This window comes from Heterodontus francisci, chromosome 3 (assembly GCF_036365525.1).
Source record: "Heterodontus francisci isolate sHetFra1 chromosome 3, sHetFra1.hap1, whole genome shotgun sequence".
NCBI classification, from domain to species: domain Eukaryota; kingdom Metazoa; phylum Chordata; class Chondrichthyes; order Heterodontiformes; family Heterodontidae; genus Heterodontus; species Heterodontus francisci.
In genome coordinates, this window is record NC_090373.1 from 201,269,276 (window position 1) to 201,284,232 (window position 14,957).

Below are 14,957 nucleotides of genomic sequence, written 5' to 3' on the forward strand. Positions count from 1 at the left end.
TTCTCCCTGGTACCTCTGTGGCACCACTAACAGGTGAACTACTGTTCACTCCTTGCTCTCAGGTCTGTGAGGAGAACTCCATTTCCTCATCAGTACCTCATTCTTTAAATAGTAGCAATCAGGGACTCCCTCTCCTTCAGTTTCAGGCTGGGCAGCCTGTGCTAACTCTCGCAATACTGTATCGGCTCGCAGAGCCTCAGCTAGGGAAAATTCATTTAATTAATTCCTTGGGTCTCCTAACTTTCCAAAGAAAGTCTCGGACAGGCAAACCTCATGGTGAACTGCCTGCAGTGCTAATGCAGTGTCCTCTGGGGGAGCTGGTTTGATCATGGCCCGATCCACTACACATTCAGAGACACTGCAGGGGACCGTTTCCTGCCACTGCCCTGTCTCTCTGACCGCCTGCAGTCTTTCACTACGGGTGGGGGGGGGGGGGGTTACCACCTTCACCGCCACCAGATCATTACCTAGGAGCAGGTCAATCTTGTCCACAGGCAAACTAGGGACAAAGGGACAATCCCTACAGTCACCGGTCCCGAAAATAGGTTGCACACCAGGCCTCCCTCCAATACCATTTACCACCATTTTGGTGATCACTACACTCTCTGGGGGAACAGTCAGGCCTTTTCCCAGTAAAAGGAAGCTGTGTCCCTGAGAATGACTATGGGCTGGCTTGCCTCACTTGAGGGGTATGGGGTTAATTTCCCTTCAGACACAAAACCCTGATAACCTTCAGGAATCCTATTAACTTTTCCTGCACTGACCGTAGTCAGCTTCCTGGGTTGCACTCTTACTGCAGTTAAAGCAGCCACAGCTTATTCTGTTTTCCATCTTGTCTTCACTGAGCGGGTGTGTCCTGATTAACCCTAGTGGCTTTCCCTTTAGTTTCCAGAAGCCAGCTTTTAAATCCCCAGCTTTATTACAATGGAAGCAAAAGGGTCTTCGGGTCTCACCATTTCTCACGTCACCTTCCTTTTGGCTAGAGGAGGGACCCCTGTGCCTTCTGCTTTCCTTTCTGTTCTAGGACTGCCTGGGCGGATATCATCTTCCTCCCCTTTGTCCTTTTCGAATTTGTGGGGGTGATTTGGAAAGGTTCTCCCTGGGAAACTGGCTTATAAATTAAAGCAAACTCATTAGCCAGAATGGCTGCTTGCCGGGCTCCCTGAACTCGCTGCTCCTCGACATGAGTCTTTATTGAGAGTGGGAGAGAGTTTTTAAATTCCTCTAACAGAATTATTCCTCTGAGAGTCTCATAGTTGAGTGGTATTTTCAGAGCCCTCAGCCACTGGTCAAAAGCCAACTGCTTACTTCTTTCAAACAGCAGATAAGTTTGATTAGCTTGCTTTTTAAGAATTCTAAACTTTTGGCGGTAGGCTTTGGGTACGAAATCATATGCCCCAAGGAAAGCATTTTTGGTCAGTTCATAATTTGATGAACTCTCATCTGGAAACAAGGAATAAACCTCATGGGATCATCCAGTTAGCTTGCTTTGCAGTAAAAGAGACCAGGGGCTGAATTTTACTCCGCCCCCGCGGGTCGAATGGTGCTGTGGGGGCGGATGGGAGTGGCGTAAAATTGAACAGGAGGCTACGCAAGGCCTACCTGCCCCACTCCCACCTCTGGTCAACTTTACGGCGGTGGGGCGGGGGGAGGGGGGATAATGGCCCGGCCGCCCGAGGCCAATCAAGGTCCTTAAGTGGCCACTTAAAGCCGCCCAGCGATAGCTGCCAGCCTTTCTGCGTGTCAGGGAGGTGCCATGTCAGTCGGGCACAGGCCCCTGCCTCCAAACCCACCCCCGGGACCCATGACGCCCGTCCTCCCCCCGAACGACCACCCTAGCCTCACCAGGGAATGACCAATCTCCCTGGTGAGGCATGCCCAACTTACCTTCATTCCTGGCTCCATGTTGCCGGCTGGGTTGCATCTCAGCTGTGGCCACTGCTCCCGGTGGTGCTGCTGGGACTAAGAGCTGCCGGCCAATGAGGTGGGACGTCCTCCCTCAAGCGGGTGGAAGTCCCACCTCGGGACAGTTAAAGCCCAGGACCCATAAAATGTGGAATGGATTTAGACCTGCATTGAGGAGGCATGATAAGTAAGTTCGCACATGACCCAAAAATTGGTGGTGTCGTAAATAGTGAGGAGGAAAGCCTTAGATTACAGGACGATATAGGTGGGCTGGAAAGATGGGCAGAGCAGTGACAAATGGAATTTAATCCTGAGCAGTGTGAGGTTATGCATTTTGAAAGGATTAACAAGGCAAGGGAATATACAATGGATGGTAGGACCGTAGGAAGTACAGAAGGTCAGAGGGACTTCGGTGTAATTGTCCATAGATCACTGAAGGTAGCAGCACAGGTAGATAAGGTGGTTAGGAAGGCATATGGGATACTTGCCTTTATTAGCCGAGGCATAGAACATATGGGCAGGGAGGTTATGATGGAGCTGTATAAAATGCTAGTTAGGCCACAGCTAGAGCACTGTGTACAGTTCTGGCCAGCACACTATAGGAAGGATGTGATTGCACTGGAGAGGGTGCAGAGGAAATTCACCAGGATGTTGCCTGGGCTGGAGCATTTCAGCTATGAAGAGAGACTGGATAGGCTAGGGTTGTTTTCCTTAGAGCAGAGAAGGCTGAGGGGGGACCTGATTGAGGTATACACAATTATGAGGGACATTGATAGTTTAGATAGGAAGAAATTTTTTCCCTTAATGGATGGGACAATAACCAGGGGGCATAGATTTAAGGTAAGGGGGGCAGGAGGTTTAGAGGGGATTTGAGGAAGAATATTTTCACCCAGAAGGTGGTTGGAATCCAGAACTCACTGCCTGAAGAGGTGGTAGAGGCAAAAACCATCACAACATTTAAGAAGTATTTAGATGAGCACTTGAAATGCCATAGCATACAAGGCTACGGGCCAAGTGCTGGAAAATGGGATTAGAATAGTTAGGTGCTTGATAGCCGACACGGACACGATGGGCCAAAGGGCCTGTTTCTGTGCTGTATAACTCTGTGACTCTATTCCAGATGGGGACAAACCAGAGCTCTGTATAGCATAACATAATTTCAACCCCTTTATATTCTAGCCCTCTTGCAAACTACAAAAGCAAACTACTGCAGGTATTGGAAATCTGAAATAAAAACGGAAAATATTGGAAACAGCTAGCAGGTGAGACAGTATTTATGGAGAGAAAAAACAGTTCATAATTCAGATCAATGACAATTCATCAGAATTGGAAAAGGTTAGAGACTTAACAGTTTATAAGAAAGTACAGGACTAGGGAAAGGGGAGCTAAAAGCAAAGAGGGAGATCTGTGATATGGGAAAGGGCAGGAGTGATGAAATGATAAAGGAGATGATAGTGCAAGGCAAAATGGGTCAGAAATGGGATAAGTAAAGAAACAAAAGAGGAGTTACAAATAGTTACAACAGAACCATTACCAGCACTTTCTGCCAGAGAAAATGGGAACAGTGGTTATAATCTGAAATTGAATTCAATTTAATGCTGAAAGACTACATATCTCATCGAAGGATGAGGCGATGTTCCCCAAGCTTTTTGCAGAGCTGTATTGGACCGATGTGAGAGGCCAAGGACAGTGGGAGTGGGATAGAAACGAATATAGCAAGCAATCAGAAGCTCAAGGTCACACTCGTGGACTGATTGGAAATGCTTAGCAAAGTGCTCTGTCATCATAACGTATAGGTGACCGTAGCATGAGGAGCAAATACAATGTATATTTTCTAGTAGGCTGGTAATGCAGCATAATTCTAATATGGTCACATGGACAGCTGCCTTAAAATGACAATTCACTTTTGTGTTTTCATATACAATTACCTTTGAAGATTCTTCCTAAGCCTCTGAAGTCCATTTGATCTGAACAATTAAACACAACAACATATTTTCCAAGAGCTTTGCCCATGTCCTTCACAGTCTCTGTTTTGCCAGTACCAGCAGGTCCAGCAGGAGCACCTCCCATATTCATCCACAAAGCTTGAGCTAACGTGATGTAGCACCTGCAATTGGAATCAAACACACTATTTACCAGAAAATGACAATGCATTGTGGCATTCTGTGTGCTTAGTGTTTTTTGTTTTCTGAATGTAATGGGCCACAAGACAAATTAAGCTACAGGCTATTAAAGGAAGTCGGTGAGACACAAGGGCTGAAGCCACATTTGTTAAACCCACCTTAAATATCGGAATTGTGTTTAGGTACTGGAAAGTAGCCAAAGTAACATTTGTTCAAGAAGGGGGAGCATGATAAGTAGGTTAACTTTTGACCAGTTAATGTAATGACAGTTGTGGGAAAACTCTTGGGCTCAAAAATCTGATCAGCCCAGAGCATAACTTTGGCAGATACCTGAAATGAGTCAGAATTTGAAGTTGAACCCAGGTCTGCTCAGTTTCTGCCTGTTTACACAGGCCAGCAAATGTCAAATTGTGAGGGTCTGGGGGTGGGGTGGGGAAAATAAATTTTCTCCTTAAGGGGCGTAACTAGGAGTTTCCAGACTAAACCAGGAATTCTGCTCAGTGCTAGCATGAGTTCTGTTGAGGCCCCAGAAACGATTCCAGTCCTTAAAGTGACAAGTTCATTAATCTGTGAAACCTATAAAACAATGGCAGAAGACTGGGGAGTTGAAGATATTTTAAAAGTTTCTTCTAAACAACATGGATAGAGACTTTGGGTCCATCCAACCACTTAGTACTATGGTATGCCCTAATACCAACTCCTTCCTAAGCAGAATACAGAGATCCTCGAATTTCTGCTTTGGGTGCTACTGCCATCCCAGCTATGGTGCAACAGCATAGAGACATATTCAGAGGAAAGGGTACCTTTAAATAAATGTGAAAATCACTGACTTTAAAATTCACATGAGTGACCTACAGCTGCCTTAGATTTTCATGGCCATATCAATGGTGCCAGGCCCAGCTTGGGGTGGGCCTATGCTGTGTGGGGACAGGAAATTCCAGGAATTCTGGGCACTTCAGCTGTGTTCCTCCTGTCTAGTACCAGGGTGGGGCGAGGGAAAGATAAATCAGCCCTTGTCACTTTTCCAATCGATATCTCCCAGTAGTAAAAGACAGCTCTAAAGTTTCGTTTAAGGTTCCCAAGAGTATAGAAACACACCGATGGAATTTAAGTGACCATACAAATTATATAACTTTTATGAATAAGCAGTAGGTTCGTTCAATCAATGTACATACTGTAAGTGATCATTTTTCTTATGACAGGCTACCATTAGGTTATCATTAGAATAGACTAGCCACATATGAGCGCAGGTATTGTGATGTGCGATTAACTGCGGCAATTGATTGCACTGCAGGTAGAATACCAACTTCATGCTGCCTTCTCATTTCCATGATTGCCATGTGGTTCATTGGCTGCATGCATTAGCAGAGGGCACAATATTGTGAGTGCCTAACAGTTAAAGATAGCCTGCACTTCTTAAATGAAAGGTACATTGTGGCTGCCGGTGGTATTGAAATCATACTGAACATTATGCTGAGGCAGATTTAACAGCTCAACCAAAATTTTTGGATGCTGCACTGGAGGTCTTGGTGGAAGAGGTGGAAAGGAGAGACGTATTGGCAGGGGTGGGGGTGGATAAAGGTCCTCCAGACACATCCTCATTAGGCAGTGGAAAGAGATAGCGGCAGAGGTCACTGTCAGGACTGTAGACTCCAAGGACTTCGCTGCAGTGCAGGAAGAAGTTTAATGACCTCACACAAGTTTTCAAAGTCAGGAGTGCATCTTCAAATGCCATATCCTACCAACTGCAGCACAAACCTCATTCACTGCTCCCCCATCACTAACCTACCCACAATCTGTATCAATCAGGTCTCATATGTAACATTTATGTGACTTACCTCACCTTTACATACACAGCACTGCTGCAAACCTCGCAGCTACATTTCAGTTTACACTGGTATTCTACCATGGCAGCTACATTAGCCAAACATATTGCACAATACTCACTGACACAGTTCCATCTTTCTTGCAGGAGAAGGTGCTGCACACCAGGTATGCATGTGTTAACTCTCATGGAGGAGACAGTGGTGACCATAATAGGAAGGGGCATTGCTGAAAACCCTTGTTGCTTAGAACCATAGAAAAAGTACAGCACAGGAGACCATTTAGCCCATCGTTTCTGTGCCAGCCAAATAAACTATCTGCCCAAACTAATCCCACCTTCCAGTTCCTGGTCCATAGCCCCGCAGGTTACAGCACCTCAGGTACATGTTCAGGTACCTTTTAAAAGAATTGAGGGTTTCTGCCTCCACCACCATTCCTGGCAGCAAATTCCAGACACCCACCACCCTCTGGGTGAAAAAGTTTCCCCTCATGTCCCCTCTAATCCTTCTACCAATCACTTTAAATCTGTGCCCCCTGGTAATTGACCTACCTGCTAGGGGAAACAGGTCCTTCTTGTCCACTCTATCTAGGCACCTTGTAATTTTGTGCACCTCAATAAAGTCACCCCTCAGCTTCCTCAGTTCCAGGGGAAACAACCCTAGCCGATCCAATCTTTCCTCATAGCTGCAACCTTCAAGCCCTGGCAACATTCTTGTAAATCTCCTCTCTACTCTCTCCAGAGCAATTATGTCCTTTCTGTAATGTGGTGACCAGAACTGCACGCAATACTTCAGCTGTGGCCTAACCAACGATCTATACAGTTCCAGCATCACATCCCTGCTTTTGTACTCGATACGTCGGCCAATAAAGGAAAGCAATCCATATGCCTCCTTCACCACTCTATCCACCTGCCCTGCCACCTTCAGCGACCTACGGACATGCATAAGGTCTTCTACCCCTCTCAATATCCTCCTGTTTATTGTATATTCCCTCGCTTTATTTGCCCTCCCCAAATGCATTACCTTACACTTCTCTGGATTGAATTCCATTTGCCACTTTTCCACCCACTCAACCAAAACATTGATATCATTCTGGAGTCCACGGCTTTCCTCCTCACTATTAACTGCACGGCTAATTTTTGTGCCATCAGCAAATTTTCCACTCATGCCACCCACATTTAAGTCCAAATCATTAATATATACCACAAACAGCAAGGGACCCAACACTGAGCCCTGTGGAACACCACTGAAAACCGCTTTCCAGTCACAAAAAACATCTGTCGACAACTACCCTTTGTTTCCTGTCACTGAGCCAATTCTGGATCCAACCTGCCACCTTTCCCTGTATCCCATGGGCTTCATTTTACTGACCAGTCGGCCTCCTCATCCCTTGTGTGGCAACTTGTCCTGCTCTGTTTGGCATCTGCTCATTCTCTCAGTAATGATCAATGCTAAAAGGAAGCCTTAATAGGCCACCAAAATCTGAAAACAACTGTTTTGTGCATAAATAAAAATAGAAAATGCTGGAAATACTCAGCAGGTCAGGCAGCATTTGTGTACAGAGAAACAGAGTTAACATTTCAGGTCTGTGACCTTTCATCAGAGTTCTGATGAAGATGATGATATATAACCTCCCACCAAACATGAATAAATCCATGCCTAGCTTTGGCCAAGGTCTAGAATGAAATTAGGAAGTCAACAGTGGTTTACACTGTTCTGGCCTCTGTATCACGCATGTCTGATCATGGTCTCGATATCCTTAGATATCCCAGGCCACCATTCCGAAGACTGTGGCCTTGTTCTGCACTTGGTTATACCCAAATGGCCTTGGTGTAATTGATCTAAGATATAGGATCTCATTGAAGTAGGAATAACAAATCTGCTGTTGTAAACTAATAAGTCGTCAATTATGAAAAAGTATTTCCTATACTCATGGAATGTCATCATTGTTCTCCATCCTGGACTTTCATGTAGCCACCCATATGGACAATCTTGTCTATAGTCCACGAAGACTCGGACCTGACCGTTGGATGTGCTGGAAGAACAAAGCTCCACGCTGCCATGCTGTGGACTGACAAGCTGCAGAGCTCTCCACAACCTGTTCAGCTGGTAAGTAGTTTTCTTTCTGTACTTGGCCAGTATTTATCTTTAAATGTTTCTGTTGTTCCCCTGGTGTTTCTTCCAAACATAAGGAAAACATCAAATTCTCCTGGTCACTTTCACCATTGCCACCATATTGTGTTGTTGGGCTTGTATTTTTTTTATTTTAGTGATACAGGACTGAAACAGGCCCTTCAGCCCACCAAGTCTGTGCCAACCAACAACCACCCATTTATACTAATCCTATATTCCCTGCCACATCCCCACCATTCTCCTACCTATACTAAGGGCAATTTACAATGGCCAATTTACCTATCAACCTGCAAGTCTTTGGCTGTGGGAGGAAACCGGAGCACCCAGCAGAGACCCACACAGTCACAGGGAGAACTTGCAAACTCCATACAGGCAGTACCCAGAACTGAACCCAGGTCACTGCAGCAGTAAGGCTGCAGTGCTAACCACTGCGCCAGTGTGCCACACAAGCCTTGTATGGTATTCTAAAGAAGGTCTTAGACTCCGATAAAGGGTAACTAACAAATCTTAAATATTTACAGTTACTAGATACACTTTCGGCAAGCCACCTAAGCTAGCATCCTTCATGCTGCTACACCTTTTTCTCAAGCCTATCTCATGTGACTGTTGCATCATCGTTCGTACAGTGGGAGGGATCTCTCTCAGCCTTCGGTATTAACCCTGTACATCCTTATACTACTTTGATAGCAGTTAATGTTCTGACCAACATCATGAACTGCCTGTTCTGCATGCTGCCAACAGTCATTAGGTATAAGCATGTAAACCCCATTTACATATATGGCATCCAGTGCACTTCCCGTTGGAATTGTGCGCATGCATTAGGAACACTATTTTGGTTGTTCAAGAGGCCCTATAATACCCAAAAAGTAGGCACTGCAGAGCCCAATTTGGCCCGATGTGCTCATTCCAGGACTTGAAGATATTAATCTAGGCTCACACTTCGGATAGTACCAAATGAGTGCTGCTTTCTCATAGGGACGTCTTTCAGATGAGAAGTTAAAGTAGGATCCTATCTACCTGTTGAATTGGAGGTAAAATTCCATAGTAATGGCACCTCACCATTCATTCCAACCAGTCTGTGTTCAGATTCCATGGCACTATTCAAAGAAGAGCTGGGGAGACAGCCTGATATCTAGGTTAACCCTAGTCCATCAAAAACAGAGCTGTGAGAAAATTGATTACCATGTTTGCCTATGCAGCAAAAGTGATCATACAACAAAATTAATTGATTGGCAATGAATTGCCTTGAGGTGTCCTGAAAATGTAAAAGACAACATCTAAATTTAAGCTCATTTTTATCTTAGATGGATGGAGCCTATGGAGACCATCTTGAACTGTAGGTCATGATGTAAATCTGAAATCTGTGATTCGTGATTCAATCAAATATGATTAATTGTTTCCATGAGAATACAAATAGAGCACAGTATTGGAACTACATCCGAGTTTACTGCTGGTCTGGAGGTGCAGTCTCCAAAATGGGCGGCACAGTGGCGCAGTGGTTAGCACCGCAGCCTCACAGCTCCAGGGACCCGGGTTCGATTCCGGGTACTGCCTGTGTGGAGTTTGCAAGTTCTCCCTGTGTCTGCGTGGGTTTTCTCCGGGTGCTCCGGTTTCCTCCCACAAGCCAAAAGACTTGCAGGTTGATAGGTAGATTGGCCATTATAAATTGTCACTAGTATAGGTAGGTGATAGGGAAATATAGGGACAGGTGGGGATGTTTGGTAGGAATATGGGATTAGTGTAGGATTAGTATAAATGGGTGGTTGATGTTCGGCACAGACTCGGTGGGCCGAAGGGCCTGTTTCAGTGCTGTATCTCTAATCTAATCTAAAATAATAGGAATGTGCATTCTGGGCAAATTTCCTTTTAGAAGAGGAATCACCATGTAGTAAGTGGAAGGAAAGTCCATGGAGAACAATACCAATAATTCCAAGGCTGAAACATTGCTTGCTGCACTGGAGCGTCATACAGAAAGGCAAATCAATTGACATCGAATAGACAGAAATTTTAATCAAATATGTCTCCAATAAACTGACTTGTCAAAACAATGCAAACCACTATGCTTCATATGAATATGTTCATCCATTCATCTCCTGTTGCAGAAATGTAAACTAGTAATAATTAACTCTCAGAATAAAGTAGAAACACAGGTGAAAGTATCTTCGATTCCAGACCTCACTAAAGCTTTGGTCTAACCACAGACAAAGGAGCATAATTCCAGAGAAAGTGCGAGAGTCCTTAATATCAAAGCAGCATTCAACTGAATATAGCACCAAGTCAAACAGAAGTCATGAGGATAGGGGGATAACTCTCCAGTGGCTAGGGTCATACATTGCAAAAGGAAGATGGTTTTGTTTGTAGGCAACCATAGAGACATAGAGTTATACAGCACAGAAACAGCCCCTTCAGCCCATCGTGTCTCTGCTGGCCATCAAGCACCTATCTATTCTAATCCCATTTTCCAGCACTTGGCCCTTGACCTTGTATGCTATGGTGTTTCAAGTGCACATCTAAATACTTCTTAAATGTTGTGAGAGTTCCTGCCTCTATCACCCCTTCAGACAGTGTGTTCCAGATTCCAACCACCCTCTGGGTGAAAATAATGTTCCTCAAATCCCCTCTAAAACTCCTGCCCCTTACCTTAAATCTATGCCCCTTGGTTATTGACACCTCCGCTAAGGGAAAAAGTTTCTTCCAATCTATCCTATCGATGCCCCACATAATTTTGTATACCTCAATCAGGTCCCCCCTCAGTCTTCTCTGCTCTAAGGAAAATACCCTAGACTATCCAGTCTCTCTTCATAGCTGAAATGTTCCGGTCCAGGCAACATCCTGGTGAATCTCCTCTGCACCCTCTCCAGTGCAATAATATCCTTCCTATCGAGTGGTGGCCAGAACTGTACACGGTACTCCAGCTGTGGCCTAACTAGAATTTTATACAGCTCCATCAAACCTCCCTACTCTTATATTCTATGCCTCGGCTAATAAAGGCAAGTATCCCATATGCCTTCCTAACCATCTTATCTACCTGTGCTGCTGCCTTCAGTGATCTATGGACAAGTACACCAAGGTCCCTCTGACCCTCTGTACTTCCTGGAGTTGTACCATCCATTGCATATTCCCTTACCTTGTTAGTCCTTCCAAAATGCATCACCTCACACTTCTCAAGATTAAATTCCATTTGCCATTGCTCGGCCCATCTTACCCGCCCACTCTGTCATCCTGTAATCTAAGGCTTTCCTCCTCACTATTTATGACATCACCAATTTTCGTGTTATCTGCAGACTTAATGATCATGCCTCCTATATTCACGTCTAAATCATTAATGTACACTACAAGCAGCAAGGGTTCCAGCACCGATCCCTGCGGTACACCACTGGTCACAGGCTTCCACTGGCAAAAACAACCCTCGACCATTACCCTCTGCCTCCTGCCACGAAGCCAATTTTGGATCCAAATTGCCAAATTGCCTTGCATCACATGGGCTCTTACCTACTTAATTAATCTCCCATGCGGGACCTTATCAAAAGCCTTACTGGAGTCCATGTAGACGACTGCCTTACCCTCATCTACATATCTCGAAAAATTCAATCAAGTTTGTTAGACACGATCGCCCCCTGACAAAGCCATGCTGACTATCCCTGATTAATCCTTGCTTCTGCAAGTGGGGTGGCACAGTGGCGCAGTGGTTAGCACTGCAGCCTCACAGCTCCAGGGACCCGGGTTCGATTCTGGATACTGCCTGTGCGGAGTTTGCAAGTTCTCCCTGTGACCGCGTGGGTTTTCGCCGGGTGCTCCGGTTTCCTCCCACAGCCTAAGACTTGCAGGTGATAAGTAAATTGGCCATTGTAAATTGCCCCTAGTGTAGGTAGGTGGTAAGGAATATGGGATTACTGTAGGGTTAGTATAAGTAGGTGGTTGTTGATCGGCACAGACTCAGTGAGCCGAAGGGCCTGTTTCAGTGCTGTATCTCGAAATAAATTAATCCTGTCCCTCACAATCTTTTCCAATAGTTTCCCTACCACTGATGTACGACTCACTGGCCTGTAACTACCTGGTTTATCCCTGCTACCCTTCTTGAATAATGGTACCACATTCACTGTCCCCCCAGTCCTCTAGTACCTCTCCTGTGGCCAGAGAGGATTTGAAAATTTGTGTCAGATCCCGTGCTATCTCCTCCCTTGCCTCACATAACAGTCTGGAATACATTGCATCTGGGTCTGGGGATTTATCCACTTTTAAGCCTGCTAAAACAGCTAATACTTCCTCCCTTTTAATGTTAATTTGTTCAAGTATATCACAATCCCCCTCCCTGATCTCTACACCTACATCGTTCTTCTCCATAGTGAACACAGATGAAGAGTAATAATTTAAAACCTCACCTATGTCCTCCGGCTCCGCACACAGACTGCCACTCTGTTCCCTAATGGGCCCTATCCTCTTGCCATTAATATACTTATAAAATGCCTTGGGATTTTCCTTTATCTTGCCCACCAGTGTTTTTTCATGTCCCCTCTTCGCTCTCCTAATTACTTTAAGTACCCTGCAACACTTTCTATACTCCTCTCGGGCCTGCGCTGATTTCAGCACTTTGAATCTGCCATAAGCCTCCTCTTTTCCCTTATCCAATCCTCTATATCCCTTGACATCCAGGGTTCCCTGGACTTGTCGGTCTCACCCTTCACCTTTACGGGAACATGTTGGCCCTGAACTCTCACTCTTTCTTTTTTGAATGACTCCCACTGGTCTGATGTAGACTTTCCTACAAGTAGCTGCTCCCAGTCCACTTTGTCCAGATCCTGTTTTATCATATTGAAAGAGGCCTTCCCCCAATGCAGTGCTTTTATTTCCAGTCCCTCTTTGTCCTTTTCCATAACTACCTTAAATCTTACAGGGATATGGTCACTATGCCCGAAATGCTCCCGCACTGATACTTCTATCACTTGTCCGGCTTCATTCCCCAAGATTAGGTCCAGTACCGTCCCTTCTCTTGTAGAACTTTCTACGTGTTGGCTCAAAAAGCTCTCCTGTATGCATTTTAAGAATTCCACCCCCTTTATCCTTTTGCACTAAGACTATCCCAATTGATATTGGGGAAGTTGAAATCCCCTACTATTATTACCCTATTATTTTTACACCTCTTTGAGATTTGCCTACATATCTGCTCCTCTATCTCTCCCTGACTGTTTGGAGGCCTGTAGTACACTCCCAGCCAAGTGATTACCCCCTTTTGTTTTTAAGTTCTATCCATATGGCCTCATTTGACTCCTTGATCAACAGTGCAATGCCACCTTCTCTTTTACATTCCCCCCCCCCCCACCCCTGGTTAAGCCTGAAGATTCAATACCCTGGAATATTGAGCTGCCAGTCCTGCCCTTCCCTCAACCATGCCTCTGTGGTAACAATAATATCATAGTCCCATTTGTTAATCAATGTCCTCAATTCATCTGCCTTACTAGGAAGACTCCTTGCATTAAAATAGGTGCAATCCAACCTTGCATTATTTGCTTGTGCTTTAACAGGTCTTATATTTGCTCTGCCTTCCAGACTGACTCAGTTTCACTTCTATATTTGACTGTGCATCACCCCCGACTGTACCTCCACTCTGTATTCCATCCCCCTGCCAAATTATTTTAAACCCCGCCCCAACAGCACTAGCAAACCGCCCAGCAAGGATGTTGGTCCCATTCTGGTTCAGGTGCAACCCGTCCAACTTGAACAAGTCCCAGAAACAGACCCAGTGATCCAGGAAACTAAAGCCCTCCCTCCTGCACCATGTCTTCAGCCACGCATTCATCTGCTCTATCCTCCTATTCCTGTACTCACTGGCAAGTGGCACTGAGAGTAATCCAGAGATTACAACCTTTTAGGTCCTACTTTTTAATCTGCTACCTAGCTCCCTCGATTCTTGTTGCAGGACCTCATCCCTCTGTCTACCTATGTCGTTGGTACCAATGTGTACCACGACCTCTGACTGTTTACCCTCCCCCTTCAGAATGTCCTGCAGCTGCTCCGTGACATCCTTGACCCTAGCACCAGGGAGGCAACATACCATCCTGGAGTCCCGTTTGCGGCCACAGAAATGCTTGTCTGTTCCCCTTGTGATTGAATCCCCTATCACTCTAGCCCTGCCACTCTTTTTCCATCCTGTGCAGCAGAGCCACCCATGATGCCATGAACCTGGCTGTTGCTGCTTTCCCCTGAGCCATCTCCCCAACAATATCCAAAGTGGTATATCTGTTAGAGAGGGGCTGGCCACAGGAGACTCCTGCACTACCTGCCTTTCTCTTCTCTGCCTGGTGGTCACCCATTCCCTGTCTGCCTTTGCATCATTTTCCTGCGGTGTGACCACCGCTCTAAATGTGCTCAGAATGTCCTGCAGCCGCTCCGTGACATCCTTAACCCTAGCACCAGGATGTCCTCAGCATTGCGGATGCTCCACAGTGAATCGACCCGCAGCTCCAGCTCCGTAATGCGGTTAGTCAGTAGCTGCAGATGGATACACTTCCTGCACACATGGTCATCAGGGACACTGGAAGCGTCCCTGATTTCCCACATAGCGCAGGAGGAGCATATCACGGGTGCGAACTCTCCTGCCATGACTTACCTTTAGATTACTTAGTTCCTCCTTTTAATTAAAAATACTAATTCCACTAGGGGTCTTGTTCTACTCCAAACACTACCCACTACAATCTGAAGTCCTTAATAATTCACACTAATTTTAAAAAAAACACACTTTAGTAGTACCAACCTTACCACTTATAAGGTAGGTTTTAGGTTTTTTTTAAAAAAAAGAACTTTCCCCTGATTTTTTTAAAGCTATTTCCAGGCACTAACAGTAGCCAGAGGAGATGGTGGCATAGTGTTATCACTGAACTGAGCTAATGCGCTGGGGGCATGGGCTCAAATCCCATGGAATTTAAAATCAATTACAAAACAAGCCGATTTGGTTTAGTAATATCTTTTAGGGAAG

The 14,957-nt window shown here is 45.4% G+C and overlaps 1 protein-coding gene across 1 annotated transcript in view; it reads right to left on the reverse strand.

Moving 5' to 3' along the window:
• The window catches only part of LOC137367179 (dynein axonemal heavy chain 8-like), a 2,062,041-nt gene that overhangs the window by 944,742 nt on the left and 1,102,342 nt on the right, over positions 1-14,957 (reverse strand). Inside the window, exon 69 of the mRNA XM_068028615.1 lies at positions 3,834-4,012. Within this exon, the coding sequence (XP_067884716.1) occupies positions 3,834-4,012 (179 nt within the window). The remainder of the gene's footprint in view (positions 1-3,833; positions 4,013-14,957) is intronic.